Source organism: Dendrobates tinctorius, unplaced genomic scaffold (genome assembly GCF_039654945.1).
Source record: "Dendrobates tinctorius isolate UK_male_01 unplaced genomic scaffold, ASM3965494v1 ptg000104l, whole genome shotgun sequence".
In the NCBI taxonomy this organism is placed as follows: domain Eukaryota; kingdom Metazoa; phylum Chordata; class Amphibia; order Anura; family Dendrobatidae; genus Dendrobates; species Dendrobates tinctorius.
This window is the reverse complement of record NW_027361772.1, coordinates 3,612,820-3,637,860: the sequence shown is the minus strand read 5'-3', so window position 1 is coordinate 3,637,860 and position 25,041 is coordinate 3,612,820. Positions and strand designations below refer to the sequence as shown.

Genomic DNA, 25,041 nt, shown 5'->3' with positions numbered 1-25,041 from the left:
ATTAGTGGACACACCTTTATTTAACATGTCCCTTTTGTCACATTATTTTCAGGGGTGCCATCATTTCTGTCCAGGCCTATTTCACGAGTTTTATTTTTTTAGAAATTCTGTGGAAGGATGGTTGAAAAGCAATGTCTGACTTTCATTTGTTCATTGTCATAGATTTTTGATTTATTATTACTTTTGTCAGATTCAAGTTATTTCTGTGACCATTGTGGGTTTTTCTGTCATTAAACGAGGGGTACCAACAATTTTGACCACGTGTGTATTTTATGGGAGGAGTGCTTTTTTTTATTAAGGGTGCCAAGTACTAGATACAGTGGAGTAAAACTGTCTCTGGACTCAGGATCAGGGAAAATGTGGTCTTGCAAGTGTTGGATCAAATATCTCTATCTGACATCTGATGGACGACTCTAGGTTTGGTGAATGCCAGGAGAACGTTACCTGTCTGTCTGCATTGTACCAGCTGAAGTTTGGCGGAGGAGGGATAATGCTATGGGTTGTTTTTCAGGGTTTGACCTAGACCTCTTGGTTCCAGAAAAGGGAAACCTTGATCCTTCAGCATGCAAGACATTTTGGACTATTGTAGTTCCAACTTTGTAGGAACAGTTTGGTGAAGGCCCTTTTCTGTTCTCTATGATTGTACCTAGTCCATAATTCAAGGTCCATAAAGACATGATTGGAGGAGTTTGGTGTGGAAGAACATGACCAACCGCACAGAGCCCGGACCTCAATCCCATCCAACACCTTTGAAGGAACTAGATTGTAGATTGTGAACCCGGCCTCTCTTCCAACATCAGTATCTGACTTGACAAATGCTCTTCTGGATGTGTGGCGCCCCTGAGGCTTCAGTCGCCACAGAGGTACTGCACCTTCTCCTAAGGTGTTGTGCTCCACCATCCAGGTAAGGTGGGAACTCCTGACCACGCTCCACACCTGCATTTCACACACAGGATAGTTCAGTGGGGCCACCTAACAGCTTCAGGCTGGGGGTTAGCAGAGCACCCCTCGTGGAACCCTGCTTCGTAACACGAGATGTGCTGGGAGGCGGGTGGAGTGAAAAGAGAGGGAAAGTGTAGGATTTCAGGTCAGTCAGAGGAGGTCAGTCTGACAGAGTCAGTCTGGGAGAGACCCAGAAGGGGTCAGTCTGGGGAGAGACCCAGAGAAGAGAGCAGGCTGATAGCAGGTCAGCCTGAGAGGAGCTCAAGGCGGAGGAAGGCAGTCAGACAGGAGAGTCTGAGGACTGGTCTTAGTGGAACGAGCTTCTCAGGGAAGGAAGAGAAGGAGAAAGAGACGTAGACTGAAGACTACAGATTCCATAAGAGAGAGAGAGAACAGATCGCAACGAAGGAGAAGGAGAACAGAGAGGAGGAGTGGGTTGGATAGGAACCCTGCCTATAGGTTCTCAGCGCAAAGGCCGGGGCCCGGTCCCCGAGGTTGATTGGATCTTTATATCCGCCAACAGACACCGGAGGAGTAGTGAGCAGCTAACGCCTTACTCCCACCATAGACTTGGGACACAACAGCAAAACGGATAGAGAGCCGGGACTCAGGAGAGGAGTCCCCGAAGCAGGCTACAGCTGTCTGTCATACAAGTAAGGACTAGGAACATCTAGAGAGAGGCATTCCAGGGTAACTAAGTACTGGAGTGCTTCGCACCTAAAGGCGCATTTGAGGAGTCGTTCAGTGAAGGTACATATTAGCGGAGTGTGGAAGGGAGAGTCTTGTCCTGCCTGGAGGTTGGCTGGAGCCCTGACCTGGAGAACACAGTACGGAGGCAGGCAGTTGTGTGAACTGCAAACAGTGAGTAAAGCTTTGGAACTGCATGCTCTGGTGTCCTCCAGTTATTCCTGCATCGCTATACCTGGGTAACCACATCTACACCATCCTGTGCCTCTCCTCATCCATTGCACCTACCCTGCCCTGGGACTACAGCTCCACCTGTTGGGAGCTATACCATCTCTGCTGCACCATACCATCAGTCCCAGAGGATCTGTATGCAGCGTTGGCTAACACCTCACTTGCCAAATACCACGGGTTCCGTCACGAACTATACCTATAAACTCTAACACCTTTAACACCACCGCCATTGATATTGGGCGCCCAGGGCCACGGACCGGGTCACCGCTGCTGTGACACATTCCTCTGACACCGGCCCGGTACCGAGTACCCCACAGCCCTGGGTGGGGTGACCCAACTTGGCATCTCGAACAGGATGACGAAGCCCGATGCCATCGGGTTCTGTGTGCCTTGGATTTACAATTTTTGAAAATGTGCAGAAGACCAAATTTAATAGACTGTAAAATGGACATTAGAAATGGCTGCTGGCGCGGAGAAGAAGGGCATGAAGAGATGGGAGGTCCTAAGAAAAGACCGCGAAGAGTCTTGGGCCGTCCCTGCCTGAATTACTATGTGACAGATGCATGGCCCACCCCCCGAGGGGTTCGTATACTGGCTTGGTATGGAGGCACGGGAAGAAGACGCCGCCCCCAGAAGGAGGGGCAGAGAAAGCCAGTGGCGAGCAGAAGGGCGGAGCAAGAAGAAGAATGCCAGAATGCCATTTTGGAGAGCAAGGGAAGGAGGCCTGCGGAGCGTGGGGAAGTGCAAACCCCCGGCGCCATGGCTGAAGGCTCCAACCCGAGATCCGACATGGACCAACAACAAATAGAGGCTGAAATAGCTGAGCTGACAACCCGTCTACGGATGAGGCGGGAATCCTTGGAAAGACTGAGCCGGCAGCGCGCCCCGTCGGGGCCTACACCAGCGGTACCCCCTCCACCGGTACCTGCCGCTGCCACACTTTTCCGTCCCCGGGCAGCGCTAACATACACGTCTACCCTGACTGTGTGGCTGGGTGCCGCTTGCCCGAAGAAATCACCGGAGGACCCGGGGATGGAAGCGGAGCCCCCACCCGGACCTGACGTGGCTGCGCAGGTCCCCACAGCGTCCCCTGTGGGCCCTGAACCACCAGCCGCTCCATTACCGCCTGCATCGGAGCCGAGGCCACACTGCCAGGAGGCCCCAGGTATGTCAGATGTCCCTCTACCTGGGGAGGCCGCAGGGTGTGCGGCAGCTGCAGCAGCTGGCCAGGTCGTGTTGTACCTGGTTTGGGATCGGGATGCTGGTGCTGAGGGTGAAAACAGGTCCCGGGAGGCGCAGAATAAGGCCCACTGCTGAGCCACCCTGAAAAAAATAGCAGAAGAGTATTGGGAGAGGGAGCAGAGGAAGAAGGCTGTGTTGGGCCCGGATCTGGCCCGGAAGGAGAGGGCCCGTACAGGTCATCATGGCCCCCGGGATGCAGCCGGTTGGGGGCAGGTCCTGAATGTGAATCGGGAGAGGGGTTTCGGCTTTATCGCAGACCCCAAACGGATCAGTGACCTGTTCTTCAACCGTCAGGACGTGGAGCCCCATCGGAGACGGGGGCACCAAGACATGGACCTGCAAACCGGAGAGTACGTGACGTTCACTCGGCATGAAGGACTCAGGGGGTGGTATGCATTGAACATCCGCCGCAGCCCCAAAGAATTTGTCCACCGATATCTGCCGAGCTCACCAGTTGCTGCCCCTTCGACCACAGCTACCAACCAGACTGCTCCTGTACCGGTTACTGAGAACCCAACTGACCCAGTACCTGCACCTATCCGGCAGCCCAAGTTAAAGTTTACAGATTTGACACCGTGGGAAGAGAAGTACCTGCGGATTGCCAATGACTACCTTGAATCCGGTAGCCGCTAAAAGTTACTAAAGTCTCGTACCCAGGAGGGTTATTGTTTGCACCAGTTGTTCCTTTTTGTTCATGATGTTGCCCAGTTTTTGAATGGCAGCGTTTTCTATTTGAACTGAAGAGATCATAGACGCTAAGTGATCCGGAACTGCATTGTAAATAGTTTGCACCTCTTTAGGTGCCCCTTTCTTGGTTTTACATATGTAGCCTCTTTGTGAAGATAATGGTTACACAAAGACTCTTTGCGAACATAATGTTGATGCATGGACACTTTTCAAAGAATGATGTCTACCTCAAGGGACACTGCAAGAAATCCCGGCTGGGAGCAGTGTTCAGCACCTTACAAGAATTTTGAATGTTTTATTGATAACGTATTTGATAATATTGTGTCTTATGAAAAGTAAATGTCTTTTATAGAATATTTTGATACAGAGACTTAGGAAATTTTGAGATAGAATGTGAGAATTGAATAAAGATTGAAGAATTGCAAGTGACAGGTGACAGGCCAAGAGTAGATGGTCAGTGTCTTGCGTCCAGCAATAGCAGTAGTAGTAGAGAAAAAGAAAAAGAGAATAATTGATAGAAAATGTAATAAAGAGAATGTGTTGAGTATAGCACTTTGAGTTGAGGATTGCACTTAAGTAAACTTTGATACTAAGATAGGAAGTTAGTCTGTTTGTAACGTTTAAGAAATGTGCCTCCTATACTAGGAAGATTAGATAAGTATTGTTAAACAGCATTTAAAAATTTTTGTGTGTTCCTGTATTGTACCTTTTGTTGTCTTACAGCCCGCGGACGTGCTGTGTTTAACGGGGAGGTATGTGGCACCCCTGAGGCTTCAGTCGCCACAGAGGTACTGCACCTTCTCCTAAGGTGTAGTGCCCCACCATCCAGGTAAGGTGGGAACTCCTGACCATGCTCCACACCTGCATTCCACACACAGGATAGTTGAGTGGGGCCACCTAACAGCTTCAGGCTGGGGGTTAGCAGAGCACCCCTCGTGGAACCCTGCTTCGTAACACGAGATGTGCTGGGAGGCGGGTGGAGTTAGATGATATAAAAGAGAGGGAAAATGTAGGATTTCAGGTCAGTCAGAGGAGGTCAGTCTGACAGTCAGTATGGGAGAGACCCAGAAGGGGTCAGTCTGGGGAGAGACCCAGAGAAGAGAGCAGGCTGACAGCAGGTCAGCCTGAGAGGAGCTCAAGGCGGAGGAAGGCAGTCAGACAGGAGAGTCTGAGGACTGGTCTTAGTGGAACGAGCTTCTCAGGGAAGGAAGAGAAGGACAAAGAGACGTAGACTGAAGACTACAGATTCCATAAGAGAGAGATAGAACAGATCGGAACGAAGGAGAAGGAGAACAGAGAGGAGGAGTGGGTTGGATAGGAACCCTGCCTATAGGTTCTTAGTGCAAAGGCCGGGGCCCGGTCCGCGAGGTTGATTGGATCTTTATATCCGGCAACAGATACCGGGGGGGAGGAGTAGTGAGCCGCTAACGCCTTACTCTCGCCATAGACTTGGGACACAACAGCGAAACGGATAGAGAGCCAGGACTCAAGAGAGGAGTCCCCGAAGCACGCTACAGCTGTCTGTCATACAAGTAAAGACTAGGAACATCTAGAGAGAGGCATTCCAGGGTAACTAAGTACTGGAGTGCTTCGCACCTAAAGGCGCATTTGAGGAGTCGTTCAGTGAAGGTATATATTGGCGGAGTGTGGAAGGGAGAGTCCTATCCTGCCTGGAGGTTGGCTGGAGCCCTGACCTGGAGAACACAGTACGGAGGCAGGCAGTTGTGTGAACTGCAAACAGTGAGTAAAGCTTTGGAACTGCATGCTCTGGTGTCCTCCAGTTATTCCCGCATCGCTATACCTGGGTAACCACATCTACACCATCCTGTGCCTCTCCTCATCCATTGCACCTACCGTGCCCTGGGACTACAGCTCCACCTGTGGGGAGCTATACCATCTCTGCTGCACCACACCATCAGTCCCAGAGGATCTGTACGCAGCGTTGGCTAACACCTCACTTGCCAAATACCACAGGTGGCGTCACGAACTATACCTATAAACTCTAACACCTTTAACACCACCGCCATTGATATTGGGCCCCCAGGGCCACGGACCGGGTCACCGCTGCTGTAACACATTCCCCTGACACCGGCCCGGTACCGAGTACCCCACAGCCCAGGGTGGGGCGACCCAGATGAATAGGCAAAAATTCTCACAGATGCCTCCAAAATATTGTAGAAACCGTTCCCAAAAGAGTGGGAGCTGTTATAGCTGCGTGAGGGAGAGCGGTGGTGGGGAACTCCATAGTAATGCCTATAGATTGAGAATGGGATGTCATAAAAGCTCCTGTAGGTGTAATGTGGAGGTGTCACAATACTTTCCACCATGTATTGTAGACTTTCTGCCTGACATGTGCTGTGTGAACCGTACCAGACTATTGAGTGTCCGATGATCATAGGGCCTGGGGCAGAAAGGGATATCTACAGCAACCTGCTAACCTCCTCTCTCCTGCCCATAGGAACCTTTCCACCATTGTGTCTGTCCCAGGAGGTGACAGTCTGCAGGGCTTTGTTCTCGTCACATTACTTGTGGAGGTGGCGGCAATTCCAGCAGTAAAAGTGAGTACAAATGTGGTATCTAATGTAAGGATGGGATTCTGCAATAAGCAGATCTTGGGAAAGTCTTGTGATGACGTGGATGAAGTGTGGGCTGCCTGGATACCATTTATCTGTGTTGTGTGTGTGTTTTTCTCAGGCTGCAGGAAGATAATCAGCGTCTATCATCTGTTATAAGGGCACAGCGCTAAACAGTGCGACAAGAGAAACCCACTGTTTGTATTACACATGAGTCTGCACGATGTGTCATCGTTTTTACCGTACTCCTCATGCTAATACCGTAGTAGTGCCGGGTATTGTACCCAAGATATGGCTGGTAGGAAATTCGTGTACTGATGGGTCTGATGCAAAACCAAGGATTGTATACATATGGCAAAAAGTACAAAAAGTGCACACTGACCTCAAAAGATGGCCCCCCATTCCTATAAATAAATACATCCACACATGTCATACTTGCCAAAAGGAGTTGTCTGGCCTTAAGGTACTGTCACACTTAGCGATGCACCAGCGATCCCGACCAGCGAGGATCGCTGGTGCATCGCTAAGTGGTCGCTAGTGAGCTGCCACACAGGCAGATCTCACCAGCGACAGACATAGCAGGGGTCGGGGGTCGCTACTTACCTGTCAGACGAGGCGATCCTGACGTCCTCCCGCCCGCGTCCACGCGTCGCTCGTCATCACAGCAGGAAGCCCAGCAGGAAGCTGACGACGAGAAACGGTCCAGGATGTTCTCGTGCGATCAGTGATAACCAGTGGGGGAGCCGTCGGAGGTAAGTATGAGACATAGCGATATCGCTAGCAATATCGCTGCTACGTCACAAAACCAGTAACGTTATAGTGATATTGCTAGCGATATCGCTTAGTGTGACAACCCCTTTAGGCTACAAGACTGCAGTCACTCTATGAATCCTCACATCACACGCACTGCACGCTGTCAGGATTCTCCGGTGCTGACGCTAGGGGTGGCGGATACGTGACCACAAGTATGTGATTTGCTTACATGTGGTCACATGCCAACTAAACGTGCATGGCTTCACTCAATGCAACTGTGTTGAGCAAGGCTAGGCTTGTCTAGTTGGAATGTGGCTGTAAGTGGGTCGCCCTCCCAGGGCTGTGGGGTACTCGGTACCGGGCCGGTGTCAGGGGGATGTGTCACAGCAGCGGTGACCCGGTCCGTGGCCCTGGGCGCCCAAGTCAATGGCGGTGATGTTTGTAATGTAGTTTAAATGGAATGGAATAGTTCGTGACGCCACCTGTGGTGTTCGGCAAGGGAGATGTTAAGCCGACGCTGCAGACAGCTCCGCTGGGACAGATGGTGTGGTGCAGCAGTGCAGGTATAGCCCTCCACAGGCAGGGCTGTAGTCCCAGGGCAGTGTAGAGGCGGTTGGCACGGTGATGTAGCAGTGCCGTAAGGGTAGGAAGCAGACAAGACACAGCAGGGGGCAATTTCTGTACCTTTACTTGATAACTGCAGTCCAGGGTCCTGATTACAGATGGTAATGGAGCAGGCTAGCCTGGAAGCAACTCAGGGATTCTCTCTCTCAGACGGGCTGTGCAGTCTCCTTCCTAGCGCCTTGTGGTGTGAAGCACTCCAGTACGAAAAAAGTAGTTCAACGAATGTTACACTGTAAAGACAACTTATCTTCAGGATTTTATACCCCAAACTAAGGACACATATGTAAAGGTGCTTTAATGCTTAGTAAATCTGTACCTTTCTGGTATAAATACAGTTTTGCTGTATTTCAAAAATCCTTAATTGAAATTGTATGCTGATTAGGTGCAAGTGCAGTGGGCGGGACAATGCACTTACAGGTCTCCTATCTCTATCCCTATTCCCCACCCAGAACTTTTGGCATCTATGACATTTCCTTTAGCGAAATTGCAGAGTGTGACACTTTTATTTAAACAAGTAATCACTTAAAATAGAGAGTAAGGGGTCCCACTAAGCGTGGGTTCACAGAATTTGAACCAGACGTGCCATACCCACCATCAAGGACTGGCACACTAACACCTGCTGGGCTTTGTCCCATGCCGATACATTTTCTGGACATTTACGCCTGGGGCACATGCCCCATCTGCCTCCTCCCGACTGCACCCCTGAGTATGGCTATCTACAGAGATCATGCCATGTAAGATAACATACGAGGTGCAAGTTCCGAAAACATGAGGTTCACTTACTAAAAGTGTTGACACGGTTTCAGAGGGGCGTGTAGAATAAAAGGGGAACTCCTCTCACACACAAACTAAATGACTTGCCTTAAAGAGGATCCGTCCGCTCTCCTGACAGGCCTGTTTTCATAAATATTAGTATACAATATGAAATAACAATTATGGAACATTACTTTTTGCTATTCCTCGTGGTGTTACCATTCATTCTTGTCAAAGGGGTGTGTCCCTGTGGAATGGTATTGTCAGCTCTGATTGGACACAGTCAGAAAATGTGGGGACACCCCCCCCAAATTGGTAAGGTCCCTTTTCTAATAAATAAAATAGTTGGTAGAACGGAGCGGCCCTGAGTACGATGCACTGACGATATTCTGTATTTTACCTTCTGGGCAGTCTATCATCAGGACAGTGAGAGCCGTACAAGAGGAAGACAATAAGACGCTTCTTCCAACACTGCAAGACCTGGAACAATCCATAATCAAGATGAGTGCAGCTCTGCAGCTCATGTACGGTCAGTGAGTAGGTGTACTTCTATTATTCCTCCCCTGATTCTCAATTATTTCCCCAGGAAGACGGTTCTAATGTGTATGAGGTCTTAAAGGGCTTGCTCAGTTTCAGATAATATTCACCCTTGGCTGCAGTTTGTTAAAAAAATAACAAATCATGCTGTATTCACCCTTCCCAGGTCCACCTGTGAGTCAACATTGGCAGCAGCGCTGATGTCACATTGACATGAGATCTGTGGCTCTTCCCCTGTAGACATAACACCCCCTTCACTGATTGGCTGCCGATCTGTTGATGTTACGTCAACGCTGCAACCAATACCAGGCAACCAGGAGAAGTAGATGAGACTCAGCGCTGGACCTGGTGAAGACGACTACAATGTAGCTTGTTATTTTTTAATAAACTGCAGCCGGGTCCAACATTATCTGAATGGTAACAAGCTTTTTAATACCATGTATGCCTATTGTTTGACCTGTTGTGTTTGCGCCAAACGTAACAATTTTCTATCCTTTAGATTACGTGGACTCCGATGTGTATTACAACACAATCCGCATATTCCTGTCCGGGTAAGTAAAAAATGTAAAATACTGCCACTCCGATAAAGAATCCATAACTCGGACATAAGTAAAACAACTAAACCCCTAGGGCCTAGACCAACAATGGTCATCATGTCTTCTTTATTTTGTATTGTGACTCTTGACCAGAACAAAGCTACTTTGACAAGAAACATTCTCCCCCCAAAAATGGAAACTTATGGAGGTGCAGGTCAAAAATGTTTTTTTTTTTCATTACATTGTGAAGGTCCAAAAATTAATTCCACCCATTCACCTGAATTTTGTATGGACTGGGGTATCCATGTACGCACACGAGCACCAACCCTAGGATGTACAACTGCAGTGCCCTTCTCCCAACACCCTATTTAAAGTACCCTGAAAGCCACAGGCTCCCTGGCATAGACACTGAGGAGCCCTATCAGGCTAGACCATCAAGTCAATGATTCCGACTCCTAATAGTTTGATTTAGGCTATTCCACCAATGATATCACCATGGAGAGCAACCCAGTTTTTTTTTATCAATGGGAATATTGTGATTTACTGTTTTTCATACCAAGACTGTTGGATGTCTGTTGGTCACTTCAATTGTATTCGAACTGCTCAGTAGTAACTTCAAACTGAGTACCAATTCCAGCCAAGTGAAGTTATTCTCCCAAAATTACTTAAAACTACTGAAACTCTTGTTTTGAGAATGGAGGATCTGGGAAAGATGTCTACTCCTAAACACCACTCCGTGATCCATAGAATCTTGATGCAATTCTCCACAATATTGTCAGATCATTAAAAATAAAAAAAAGTCGACGTTTTGGCCACTTGGGGCCTTTTTCAAGCCAAATATAATAAAAGGTGAACAACCTAATAATGTAGGTCTATGGGCAATTGCCGCCTGTCCCCTAGCTAAAACCAAAAGCCAGTGAGTGAGGGCAGATATTAATAGCCAAGAGAGGGACCATTTTTTTGTCTCTTTCCCCGGCTTAAAAAAATCTGCCTCCAGCCATCCCAGAAAAGGCGCATTTATAAGATGCGCCTTTTCTGGCACTTAGACTCTCTATTCTCATTGCCTTTAGCAGTGGCTCATGGGTTAATAATAATGGGTTAATGTCACCTTGCTATTGAAAGGTGACATTAAGCCGGGTTAATAATGGAGAGGTGTCAAAAAGACACCTATCCATTATTAATCCTATAGTAGTAAAGAGTTAAAAAAGACCACACACACATTAATTAAAAAGTCTTTTAATTAAATAATCACACAAAGTTTTTCACCAAATTTATTATTCTGCTATTCGAGCAAAAGCCCTTGTTGTCCTGTAAAAAATAAAACAAAAAATGAAAAAACAACAATATCCATACCTCAATCCAATCCATCACAAGGGCATTTCTGTAAACCACTGCAGAATGAATGAAATCATGTCTGCGCAGGCGCCCGGCTGACCGGAGATGAACTCCGCGCAACCTCACTGTCTACTGCTGACGTCACTGAGGCTGCACAGAGTCCTCAGCTGACCAGAGGTGAACTGACAGCGTAGGAAAAAGTTCAGAAACTTTCCCATGCTTATTAGTTCATCTCCGGTCAGCTGGGGCGCCTGCAGACATGATTTCATTCATTCTGCAGTGGTTTACAGAGGGGCCGGTAGCATTAGCATCGGTCCCTGTTGTAAGCTAGATAACTCCTTGTGATGGATTGCAGTGGGGGACCTGACTGAACGAAGGAGAGGTATAGATATTGTTGAGTTTTTTTTTGTTTTTTTACAGGACAACAAGGGCTTTTGCTGGAATAGCAGAATAATTAATTTGGTAAAAAACTTTGTGATTATTTCATTAAAAGACTTTTTAATTAATGTGTGTGTGGTCTTTTTTTAACCCTTTACTACTATAGGGTTAATAATGGAGAGGTGTCTTATTGACACCTCTCCATTATTAACCCGGCTTAATGTCACCTTTCAATAGCAAGGTGACATTAACCCATTATTATTAACCCATGAGCCACCGCTAAAGGCAATGGGAATACAGAGGCTAAGTGCCAGAAAAGGCGCATCTTATAGATGCGCCTTTTCTGGGGTGGCTGGGGGCAGATTTTTTTAGCCAGTGGGGGGGACAAAAACAATGGTCCCTCTCTAGGCTATTAATATCTGCCCTCACTCAATGGCTTTCCCTCTCTGGCAGAGAAATTACTGTGGGTGCCCAGGAAATTTTTTTCAACGAATTTACCTGTTAATTTAACACCTACATGTCCAAAATTTTACACACATAGCCTAATCTAATTATTAGTCAAAGACCTATAAAAAAATAAATGAAATGAAATGGTTTACTGTATGTAAACCATGTGTCATTTCATATCGGGTTTTGTAATAATTTTACAGACGCCGGCAATTGATTTAGCGGCTATTATGCTATGTAGAACTCTATGAAATATAAATCTCTCTCTCTATATATATATATATATGTATGTATTCTATGTGTCTATATCTATTCTTTCGTTTGTGTTTTAACCTGTCATTGGGATCCAATATATGTCCATTTTGCAAGCCGGTAAGAAAATCTCGGCATACGGATGTAATACGGATGTCATACGGATGCTTACATACACAAAAATCGCATACTAGCATTGCCAATGGATGACATACGGATCACTGTTCAGGGAACATTTCGGCGTGTTACGACCGTAAAATATGGACCGTATTTTTATTCGTTGTGTCTGACTCCAGACTAAGTAAGTTGCACTTCTTCACTGTAATGTTACCTTCTATAAAAGGGAACCTGACAATAGATTCATGCTGTCAAAACCGCAGAAAGCGCAAATCTGACCCAAAACATAGTTTGAAAAAATAATCAAGGTCTATAGGTAGAGACCTGACTAGTCCTGGTTCCCGACTGGCGACTGGCTTTACCCCAACCTTGCTCCAGATGATTCACAGGTCTCTCCCAATTGTGCAGCCAGACTCTGCTTGATGCTGCCTGTGGTTCGTACAGCATTAATCAAATGACATGTTGTCTTTAATCCTTTCTCCCGCTCCACTAAAATTCTCCCATAACTATTCTCATACTCCTAGCCCTCCACCCCCAACTGATTAACCCTTTCTTAATGACCAAGCATTGTCCAGGGTTGATCCATTATGACCCTCACTTTTCATTTTTCATATATATAAAATAATAGAGGGAAACATAGACTTCAGTTTTAGTTTGATCTTTTTTTTCTGTTTTTATTACTTCCTTTATCTTTTTTTTACATAGTTTTCATCTGTGAGAATATGCAAGAATGTCATCCATTGTTTCTTAGAATTTCAACTATTTACTGTCCGAGTATTGAACTCTATCCCCTCCAGTTCTATATATGGAATTTCACTACTTCCTGGTAAAATGTGGAATATTCTCCATTATAGTTACTCATAGACAAATCACTGCATGGGACAGCCAGAGATTATAGGTCAGCATCTTACATGTTTTATTTAGATATTGGGAATCCGTTCTGAAGACTTCTGGGTTTCCAAGTTACTCATCCATTATTAGCAGTTACTAAGAAAGTAATGACATCTCAGAATGCAATCTAATGTTCTGCACAGGTCCTTCTTCTTCATTCTCATGCTAAATCTGGTAAAACAATTAGTAGGGTTTTCTATCATGGGATGAGCTAATTGTAGGTTCTTACTTTTACACTATTGTATGGCCTAAGTGTAAAAAAAAATGATTTAAACTGTTTTGTAAATATCTACCAAAAGATCATCCCATTATAAATTTTTATAGTAAAAACATGTCCATAGTACTACCCTCCTCAATATTGTAATTGCAACACCACAAAGAAAAGGTCATGGAATTCTGGAAATCACAGGATGGATAGACATGATAATTATGTACAAATGGTGAAAAATGGAAACAAACATCTTGATTTATTCAGTATAGAGTATGAGAACCGCATGCAGAAATCCATGCACTTACATATCTTGGCTGCTATTAATGAGTTTATTAATGGTCGTCTGAAGAAGGTACTACCGCTCTAAATGCTCTTGTGGAAATCACCAAGATCCGCCACTGGCAGCTCCCTTTGCAATTGCCGACCAGTGACATCCCAGTTGTTATTGATGGGAGGCAAGTCCAGAGACGCTATAGGCCATGGTAGCACCTTTAGGCCATGCAAGTCGTTCATCGTAGCATGAGTGATATGCAGCCTGGCATTTTCGTATTGACTGGGAAACTTTGGAGAAATGGCAAAAACACTGGTCCCATGACCAAATCAATGTAATGTCATGCTGTTATTGTACCTGGAATGTAGAATAGTGGTTTGGCTACCATACATTATGCCACCCAACACCATAGTCCCTGGCATATGACTAGTTCGACAGTCCCTCTTTATGACATTGCCCACGTGGTCTCTAGATGGAAACTAGAGGCTGGAATGAAGGTGTATCCTCATCTGTGAAGAGTCACACTTTTATTTTGAACTTGGTGATAACCAATGTCAAAGATAACAACCGGTGGGGTGGGGGGTCGCGCAGATCCCATTGCTGTCAACAGTTTGTTAGGGGATGCAACTCCGCTGCCTTGAATCGTCAGGAAAATTATGCAATTGACTGACAAGAGACAGATGAGGCCACAGCTGCTTCCACTACTAGACCAGTTATTGGGGAACTCAAAGTGAGCGTATGGTGTATATATATCCCTGATTCTTACGCATGGAATACATACTGCATATACACCCTGGTATGGTCACTGCCAACTCCACAATAACAAAAAAGAAACCACTAGTTGCCACCACCAATTGTTTATACAGGCATATTGGACACCCATTACAGGTAGTGTATGGGTTCAGGGGTGCGGTTTACAGAGCAAAATGAACAGAGCTATTCAATTTTATATATTTAATCCTAAAAGGTAGGCAATGTTTATAAAAAATTATACAAAGGTGATACAAAATGGGAACAAAACAATACGGTATATACGATTACAGGAGATAAAAGGGATAACAAAAGAAAATTACTAAACCTGGCTCAGAGCTTAGGAAAGGAAAGGTAAGTACTCCTTAGGAAAATGCACAGAACTATAGCAAGCTGTACCTTCTAGGATTGACAATTCACCAAACCCAAATTGTGCTTATTATTAGATAAGGTTTCACCCACATACATATTCTTGTTGAGCTTATGTGGGGGCTGGTTATGGGATGTGCTGAGTCTTTCTGAATTTACTGGATCCACAACCTACAGGATATCTTAGCCCCTGGAGGTTCCATTGATGTGTGTGAATGCGTTATGTTCTCCCTATGCTATGATGCCGAAAATATATCATCCATAAATATTGTATTAATGCAAACCACAATATTCATCAATGACCACTGTCTCCAAAAGGTCTGGGAGCTGTGTTTGATCAGGGGAAGCTTATGCTGGGAAGCGTACTTCCCCGTGTCTGCGTAAATGAATTTCAGTCTTCGTGTCTTTTTCCCAGAGCATATCTCCTGTTTTAATTAGCTGGTCACTGTAGTTGGCCCTTACTTCAATGGAGGTTGACATGTCAGCTATCTCTCAATTCCCCAGTTATTAGTTTGTCTCTTACCCAGCTATAATTAATCCATATGTTCAATGTGAGTGTAATATGTCCTCTCTCCAGAGATGTTTTATGGATTTTAATTTTTGTTTGACTACCAGAGATTAGTGCTCATACTTGACATTGAATAAATGAAAATATTTCAAAAATTTGGTTTCCATTTGATCATAATTTGCATATCAAGAACATGTTTTTTACTCTTCGCCACGACAGCACCCACTGGAGGTATCGGATCCGCCCATTTGGAACAGGAAACCCTACAGGAAAGATAAAAGGGGCGGTCCGCCTTTCCTCCTCAGTTTTGGTTTCCTGTTCCAAATGGAGCAGGATCCTGCAGGATCTTACCTGGGCCATGCATCCGCCTGTGCGGTCTCCTCGGGAACGGCAGGGGCTGCGGTCCGGAAGCAGCGTCGGGGGAGATTCCGTTTGACGGCTCCCCCCTCGTCTGGTGGCATAGTGGTGATGACCGGGTCCGGGGAGGGCCGCCCGGTCTTACCAGGGAGCTGGCCAGTCCGGCATCCGGAGGCAGAATCCCCCCCCCCACCGGTGGGGATACAGCGTGGGAGGTGAGGCCATGAGCGCGCGAACCGCGCGTGTGAGTAGCGGTGGCGCAGGAGCCGGCCGGCGCCCGACGCTCCTATACCCCGGAAGTAATGGTTGAACTTCCGGGGTAGGATGGCGATGACGCGGCGCATGCGCCCTGACACAGGGCGACTTCCGGGGGCACGACAGGAGTAAAGATAAAACAGCGCTGCAGCGCTGCAACGATGGAACCATGTCGTCCCCCGCAGAGTCGCAGACCCCAGCAGGGGATTCAGCTGGGGGCAACTCCACCAGGGACCGCAGCGCCAGGACAGAGACTGCCCGCAGGAGCGAGGCAGCAGAAACCCGATCCAGACCGTCTCAGCCATCCGACCCGGTATTAAGCTTCACTGGGTGAGTGTGCAAAGTATATACTCTACCTATTAAGCTAACCTCCTCCCCCTCCCCCCCCTCTCTTTACCTTTGACCTCCCACTTCAGTCAAAGAAAAAAGAAAAAACTAAACATAAAGAATGCGCATTATGTTCAGAGCCTCTCCCTGACTCCTACCCCAAAAAACTCTGCAAACAATGCATGAAAGAGACCAGGCAGGGGTCGACGATATCTTCTAAAGATATCCGAACCATAATTAGGGAGGAAATACAAGCCATCAACCGCGCCAGCACTCCCTCAGAGTCCAGTCATAAGAAACAGGTCGTTGTTAGTTCAGAGTCAGAGGAAGAACAGGAGTTAAACTCAGGCTCCGCATTCACGTCTTCATCGTCATCCTCGGAGATGGAAGGACGCGCATGTTTTCCACTGGACAGCGTAGATAACCTAGTAAAAGCGGTTAGAAATACTATGGGGTGTGAAGAGGAAAGGGGAGCCCAAACCGCGCAGGACATTATGTTTGCGGGATTGGCAGAAAAAAAGAGGAGATCATTTCCGGTGATACCGGCAATTAAGGACCTCATCAAAAGAGAGTGGGAAAAACACGACCAGTGGGGTTTTCTCCCATCAGCCTCAAAACGGAAGTATCCGTTCACTGATGAGGACCTATTAAAATGGACTAAAATACCAAAGGTGGATGCCGTCATATCCTCCACTTCCAAACAGACCTCGATCCCGGTCGAGGACGCAGGATTGTTAGCAGACCCATTAGACCGAAAGGCAGAATCTTCGCTCAAAAGGTCCTGGGAATCCACCACCGGGGTATTCAAACCCGCAATAGCCAGCACATGTACTGCTAGATCAATGCTGGTATGGCTAGATCAATTAGACCAGCAGATTGAGCAAAGAGTGTCAAGGGAGAAACTGCGTGCAGCCATCCCGTTGATAAGAGGTGCAGCTGCCTTTATGGCAGACGCTTCAGCGGACACCCTAAGACTGGCAGCGAGGTCGGCAGCCCTGGTGAATAACACCAGACGCGCGCTGTGGATAAAAAGCTGGAAAGGGGACGCACAATCAAAATCCAAAATTAGTGCAACCCCATGCGAGGGTGAGTTCCTCTTCGGGAAAGCCTTAGACGAAATTCTCGCCAAGGCAAAAGAGAGGAAAAAGGCCTTCAGTGATTCTCCCATTCCGTTTTAAAGGAAAACCTTTAAGAGACGGCCATTCGGGAGAAGAAGACAATCGGACAGAACGAATAGATGGGCCACGAAAGACGAAAAGCAGAAGGGTACCATCTTCAGAGGGCCAACATATAGGAGAGATAAAAATTAAGAGTTTAGACCCACCAGTTGGGGGTAGATTAAAATTTTTTTTTACCAAATGGGAACAAATTACGTTAAGCCCATGGATTTTGAACATAATCAAGGAAGGAATAAAGATTGAATTCCTTCAGATCCCTTATGAGTTCTTTGTTATAACTCGCCTTAATTCCTCAGTCCAGCAAAAGGCTCTCGAAGACGAGATTCGAGTCCTACTAGCTAAAAAAGTTTTAGTTGACGTCCCTGAGGAACAACAGGGTAGAGGCTTTTACTCTCCCCTGTTTTTTGTTTCTAAACCAGATGGTACGTTTAGAACCATTATTAATTTAAAGAAGCTTAATTCATTTATAAAAAATTATAACTTCAAAATGGAATCAATTAGATCCACTATAAAGCTTCTTTTCCCAAATTGCGTAATGGCAGGGATTGATTTAAAAGATGCTTATTATCATCTCCCTATTCACAATAGATTCCAGAAATACCTAAGAGTCGCAGTGGAAGTCGAGGGCAGGATTCGTCATTTCCAATACGCGGCCATGCCCTTCGGGCTTTCCACGGCACCAAGAATATTTACCAAGGTGATGGCAGAAGTGATGGCCTACCTTCGCCAAAAGGACACACTGATCGTGCCATATTTAGACGACTTCCTAATAATTGGGAATTCAGTCAAACAATGTACTGAACGCGTGACTGACGCAATCTCCTCTTTTCAGAGCCTTGGCTGGATCATCAATATCCAAAAGTCCAGACTCGATCCACAATCTCTCCAGACATTTCTAGGATTTCAACTAGATTCCTTGACCCAGAGATGGCTACTACCTCAGGTAAAAATCACCCTCACAAAACAAAAAATACGAGCAGCTATAGATAAACCACGTGTGTCCTTGAGAGGAGCAATGTCACTATTAGGATCACTAAATTCTTGCACCCCGGCAGTCCGGTGGGCCCAGTACCATGTCCGTACGCTACAACACCAGATCCTCCAAGAGGATAAGCGACATAGTGGTCATTTACAGAACAAAATAACCCTGTCACAAGAAGTCTTGACTTCCCTAGAGTGGTGGTTAGATGATGACCATTTATGTTCAGGAGTTCCATGGGTTATAGTTCCATCCTGTATCGTAACCACCGATGCCAGTCCCCAGGGCTGGGGAGCCCACATGGAGAATGGGTTTCATCAGGGAAGGTGGAGTAGAGAGGAATGCGAGTACTCATCTAATTTAAAAGAACTGACTGCAGTGTTCTATGCTCTATACAACTTCCTTCCGCAGCTCCAACAGAAGCATGTCAGGATCCTATCGGACAACACCACCACAGTGGCCTATATAAACAGACAAGGAGGAACTCGATCAGAGACTCTGATGTCTTCAGCGGCAAGAATTTTAAACTTAGCAGAAAACTATTTTTTGTCCCTCTCGGCCCTTCATATCAGAGGCGAGAGCAATCAAAAGGCAGACTTCCTAAGCCGACACACTCTACGACAAGGAGAGTGGTGCCTCAATCAGAAGGTCTTCAGGGACATAGTAGCCTTATGGGGACAACCCGAGGTGGACCTTTTCGCCACAAAGGAGAACAGGCAGATAAAAACATTTGCCTCCCTATCTCCGTCAGATCACCCAGACATACTAGACGCCTTTCTAGCTCCATGGAATTTCAATCTGGCGTATGCGTTCCCTCCATTGATCCTCCTACCTCAAGTAATTCGGAAGATCAGAGACGACAAAGCAAGGATAATCTTAATAGCACCGTTCTGGCCAAAAAGACCGTGGTTTTCGTGGCTGCAGATTATGTCAATAACAGATCCTTGGGTCCTTCCTTCGACTCCAATCTACTCTCCCAAGGCCCCTTTTTCCACCCTCAAGTGCTCAGCTTGCACTTGACGGCGTGGAATTTGAGAGGCAGTTACTGAGGACAAGAGGATTCTCTGAGTCTTTAATTACTACACTACTACAAAGTAGAAAACAGTCCACAACCCAAATTTACACTAGAATATGGAAAAAATTTCTTCAATTCCATACAGTACCTTATACAGCAGAAGTTCCGATAATCCCAATCTTGGAATTTCTGCAGAAAGGGAAAGACTTAGGCTTAGCAGTAAATACGCTAAGAGTACAAATATCGGCATTAGGAGCACTATATGGCCATAATATAGCAGGCAACAAGTGGATAACTCGATTCATTACAGCATGTGAACGAATAGCTCCAATCCACATACCCTCCGTCCCTACATGGGATCTAAATCTGGTCTTAAACGCCCTAACGGTAGACCCCTTTGAGCCGATCGACACAATACCCTTCAAATACTTAGCACTTAAAATGGCCCTCTTAGTAGCACTGACCTCAGCTAGAAGAGTGGGTGATATCCAGGCCTTGTCAATAGATCCACCTTTTTTCCAAGAATACCAAGACAGATTGGTATTAAAACCAGACCCTGCCTACCTGCCAAAAGTGGCAACAAAATACCATAGATCTCAGGAGATACTCCTCCCAACCTTCTATAAAAATCCCTCTACTCCGGAAGAGCAGAAGTTCCATACTCTGGACGTCAAAAGAACTGTCCTAAAATGTATTGAGAAGTCCAACAGTTGGAGGCAGAGTAGGGCCCTATTTGTTTCATTTCAGGGCTGTAAGAAGGGGTATGGAGTCACGAAGAGCACCATTTCTCGGTGGATCAGAGAGGCCATTCGTTTAGCCTACTCCGCAAAAAACGAAGATCCTCCAGGGAACATCAGGGCGCATTCCACCAGGGCAATGGCAACCTCTTGGGCGGAAAAGGAAGATGTTCCGATTGAAACTATATGTAAGGCGGCAGTTTGGTCATCCCCTTCTACCTTCTATAACCACTATAGACTCGATCTTTCATCAACCTCTGACTTAAGCTTTGGCAGGACTATCCTTGGCACGGTGGTCCCACCCAGGCGATGGTCTCTGGAATCTCTCCAGTGGGTGCTGTCGTGGCGAAGAGTAAAAAGCCGGATTACTTACCGGTAATGCTCTTTTAATGAGTCCACGACAGCACCCGCTCACTTCCCCCCCTAAAGATATCAATAGTTAAAGTATATCAACCAAATAATGGATAAGAAAGATGTTAAAATAAGAGAACATTGCCTAATCCTTGGCGGTCCTTCTGGTACTCTGAAACGTAAAACTGAGGAGGAAAGGAGGACCGCCCCTTTTATCTTTCCTGTAGGGTTTCCTGTTCCAAATGGGCGGATCCGATACCTCCAGTGGGTGCTGTCGTGGACTCATTAAAAGAGCATTACCGGTAAGTAATCCGGCTTATCCGACCTGTGATTTCTATAACTTCATGACTTTCCCCTCTCAGTGCTGCATTGTCAATGTTGAGTAGTGTATAAAAGTAAACTTGGATTGGCTTCAAAGAGCGCCTCCCGCAGTGGAGAACCTGACATTGCACAGGTGCATGTTTTACTTTTGTGGGAACTGTGTCATTCATTTTCCCATCATGCGGAGTAGCCTATGGGGTCTACTGGCACTTGAGCAAACACATCGGTCCACCTTCCATTCAAGAGATTTTCTCGGTTCCACTGGATATGTGTTTGTCTTTCTTTGGTTTAACTCCAATAAACAAAAAGTAGGAATAGTCCACAACAATGTACAACGATAGCTAATGGGGATTATCCATATCCGGCACTATGTATGAGGATAGAGGAGGCTTCCAAATCCGTCCTCTCACTTGTATTCATTGGTAATAAGATGTGATAGGAGCTGCGGCTACTTTATAGAACAAACTTGGTAATTCCCACAAATTGTCTTCATTTTAATTTGAGGATTAGCTCTGCTTTATTGTTAGTTTGTAATACAATTATATTTTATTGGAAATTTCAATAGAAATCTCAAAGTTTAGGAATTTTCGCACCAAACTCCAGATTTGCAATGGGATTTCGACTTTTTTTTTTTTGGATTCTGATGTTACAATCTTTTATGCGTTCAAGTGTATTCCAGCCACATATAATGGACCAAAATAACAGTATGGAATCCTTTTGGGTGCGCATGCACAGGTTAGTCTGCAATTTTCATGTGACCATTCTTTGCGCCATTTTTATGTATACGCCACAGATTCCCCAAGCTCCTGTCCAAATACGCCTGTTCTCTCACAGTTGTCACCACGTAACACCTACCACAAATCACCCCTTAGAATGCCTGCCACCTCCCTCCATTACTCAGAGAGCCTGCTACAGATGCACCAGGGGCCCAAGAGGTAAGGGGGCCACATCTGTCTCCAGAGCAGATGGAAATATGCATTATAATGAGCTGCAAGGGGCCAACATAGTGTTCTTACACAAGGGCCCTCTTCTGTCTGTATCTGCTCTTGAGATGCCCCATAGCAGTTACAATTCCTGCAACAGGTACCCCAATGACAACCACAAATGTCCCCCACACGGCTAGTGTGTAAAGTCCCAAAAGATTGGACCCTTTCTTTTCTCATCAGCCCTACCTAAACCTCATTTTTACCTTCTCCCTCGCACCTTCAAGTCTTCAGTTTTCCACTGTTCTGCTCTACCAGGGCATAGGGGACCCCTAACACATCAATTGATTGGCCAACCCTGACAAAAGTGGAGGGTTCATCCAAATTTTATGTGTATGAGTACAATCTCTCTGGCCAACAAGGCCACCATTATCTTGGTTCCTGCTTCACCCCAAAACCTTCCTTATTCTAAGCCCCCACACTATGTGCTCCTCGGTTGGAGCATCTCTTTGGTCGTCCATACTGAGTGTGTGTGTGACTTTCCGGCACAATACTCAGTATCTTGTATAATCCCTATTATGCAGGGTAATATGATTATTCCAATCTTTTCATTCTCGTTTGACCACAAATAGATAAACACGTTGGTTAGATTTTTTTCCAGGGGTTATATATTCAGAAAGGTTAAGATTTTCATTCTATGTTAATTAGAAGTTTTTGAAGTTGTGGTTTTGGTTTACAACATGCATTTTGGTTCCCAGGAATTAGCTGTACTGACTGCATGTGGAGGCCAATGTCTGCTTTCATTCCGTCCTTTATTTAATTAGAGGTTATAAAAATGTAATAGATGCTTTTAAGGTTGCGTATTGCATAGTAAAGTCCTCAGGGCTGTGAGGCCTCAGCATTTCTTTGAGTTTGTGGTCATCTACTCCCTCCACTAAGTGTAATGTTCTCAGGATAGAGCAGTTGTTGCCTCTTTTCTACCTTATTCTGCGTTCATAAGTCTTCGAAATGCAGATTATCTTTTGTTTTTGTTTTTTACAACTGTATCTGTATTCTCATTTTCCATATGGTTTATGCTAACTTGCATTACAACAATTTTGACAGTTTTAGGTGATTACTTGAGGAACAAAGGAGCAACCTAAATTGTGTTGAGATGTAAAGAAGTTTCCTGATTTCAGAAAACCCTTTCCCCATTCGTAGTTTTTTTTTTATAACTGTGCTTTTCTCACCTTCCTTGGGTCCAGTGTTCCAGTGTCTGCTGCTGCTGCCAATGCCTCTTATTTTATGCAGCTGTATGGTGCCAGAGGGCAGTAGCCATGTGGTTAAGCTGCTGTTTCATGACTGTCACGATCCATGCTGGATTGTGACAGATAAAAGCACATGTAACCTTTTCTTTTTCCTTTAAGCTGCTTGCTTAAAGTTAGTTTTGCTCCCAGTGGCCATTAGGGTCAATACACAGTGGTGTCTTTAGTTCTAGTTTTGCCCCCGGTGGTGGCTAGTATTATTACACAGGAATCACTAGCAGGTGTGATGGCTCTGGTTCTTGCCCATAAAGGAGAGTCAGGTGGTCTCACTCACTGTTGGTGCTATTGGCCATTTCCAACCATCTTTGGTGGAGGAAGGAGCTAGAGAAGAGTTCCTTGCAGCTCAGTCAGAGTCCTGGTGTGGAAAGAGAAACAGTGAGGCATTCCTTGCAGCTCTGACAAAGCTTTGGTGAAGTAGCAGCTATTCAGGAGGAAAGCTGCACTCAGGTGCTGGACTCTGTTGCTGGGAACAATAGCAACAGAGCAAAGCTAAGTGGTTTTTCCCTATTTGTAACTTTCCTTATGTGTGTTTTAGTGCAGTGGTGAGATTAGTTTCTGCACCGTCCAATTCATTAGACAGGGATAGGTGCAGGGCAAGCTAGGGTTTTTGGGTATCCTGCTCGTCGCCAGGTGCGGAACCTGCCTCGGGACTGTCAGGAGTGTAGAGACACTGACTCAGGGGGGTGCAGGAGGTCTCCACGTACCCGTTCCCTACTGCAGGGCCCTCCATTGTATCGGTTTACCTGGTGTTTCCCTTATCTCTGTAAATTCACCCTGCTGGAGGCGGTGTATCCAAATACACGTGTAACTATTGAAATTCGCCTGCTGGAGGCGGTGTATCCGGCTGCACGTTTCATTGTTTAAATTCACCCAGCTGGAGGCGGTGTATCCAGGGTCACGGGTGTCATAGAAATTAGCCCTGCTGGAGGCGGGGTATGCAGTCACTCATGACATCACAATGACGCCCTGGCACTTTACAGGAAAATTGTGTCCTAGCCCCAGTGTTCTGTCTAATGTAGGGTGCGTTACACTTACTTGTAGGCCACGGGCCTCCACTGTCATCAGTTATCCATGTTCAGAAACATCTGAACACAGATCAAGGGACACCCGGTTCGTTCCACCACATAAAAGTTTACTAGACTGTTCAAATATATCCGATTGTAACATGCAGTATCAGGCATAGCATCCTCCATTTCTTGCTTCAGTAATACAGTACATTTTCCGCCTTACTGTCCCTTCTGCATGGACTATCCCTACGCTTAATGTTCCTGTCAGCCCCATGGGTTTCCCGCCCAGTCCCGCAGTATTGCTGAGATCCATTACGTTTCCCAAACGCGGTTCCACATCCATCTTCCTCTGTACAGAAGGGGCTGAGGTGCTCTCCATAGCTCCTGTACTGAGCCATGAGCTCTGGACGTTGCAGGAATATCCGCAGGGATTTTTGCAAGGCCTCATACCACCTAGAACAATATGTACTCCTCTTGCTATCAGCCCACTGCACCTTGAACTTGATCTTGTCTCACTACTCAACCAAGTCCCTTTCTGTCCAACTAATAAGAAGTAGTCCCTTTTACTGGCCCTTTCCCCTTCCTAGTATGGGTTAGTCCCAAATATTAACTGTATCTTGTCCTAATGTCCTACTTTACCTGCAGCTACTATCTCTCTTTATCCTAAGCACTAAACTATGTCTTACCCTTCACTCTACTGTAAGCATTACTTTTACATTTCATGTTACCATACCACAGTACATGGCAATTCACATTGTATCACTTACTACACAATATCCACCTAAAAACCGCAGGACGTAGTTTACACTTCACATAACACAATACAGGTATAAAAACACATGACACTATTCAGGTTACGTGATTTTTGTCTTCAGGGGCAGGAACACGACATAGTCCACACCCTTGCATAGTTCGAAAGTCATGTCAACAAAGCTTGAGACAATCAGTGAGCTTGACAGCTCTGCCCAAGTCGAGAGCACGAGCTCACCGATTGGCTGCAGTGCTGTCAATATGATGTCGGAGCTGCAAACAATAACAGAAACAGGAGCAGTGGCGGGGACTCAGCTCTGGATCCAGCGAGGATGAGTAAAACACAATTTTCTTTTTAAAAAACAAATTGAATTGGGGGACATAGATTTTTAAACCCAGTCTGTCAGAACAAAATGACTTCACCAAGTACCTATGCTTGGTTT

The 25,041-nt window shown here is 45.9% G+C and overlaps 1 protein-coding gene across 1 annotated transcript in view; it reads left to right on the top strand.

Annotated features, from left to right (window-relative positions):
• The window catches only part of IDO2 (indoleamine 2,3-dioxygenase 2), an 82,830-nt gene that overhangs the window by 42,354 nt on the left and 15,435 nt on the right, over positions 1-25,041 (top strand). The window contains exons 6-8 of the mRNA XM_073588605.1: positions 6,248-6,347; positions 8,904-9,021; positions 9,529-9,580. Coding sequence (XP_073444706.1) covers positions 6,248-6,347; positions 8,904-9,021; positions 9,529-9,580 — 270 coding nt within the window. The remainder of the gene's footprint in view (positions 1-6,247; positions 6,348-8,903; positions 9,022-9,528; positions 9,581-25,041) is intronic.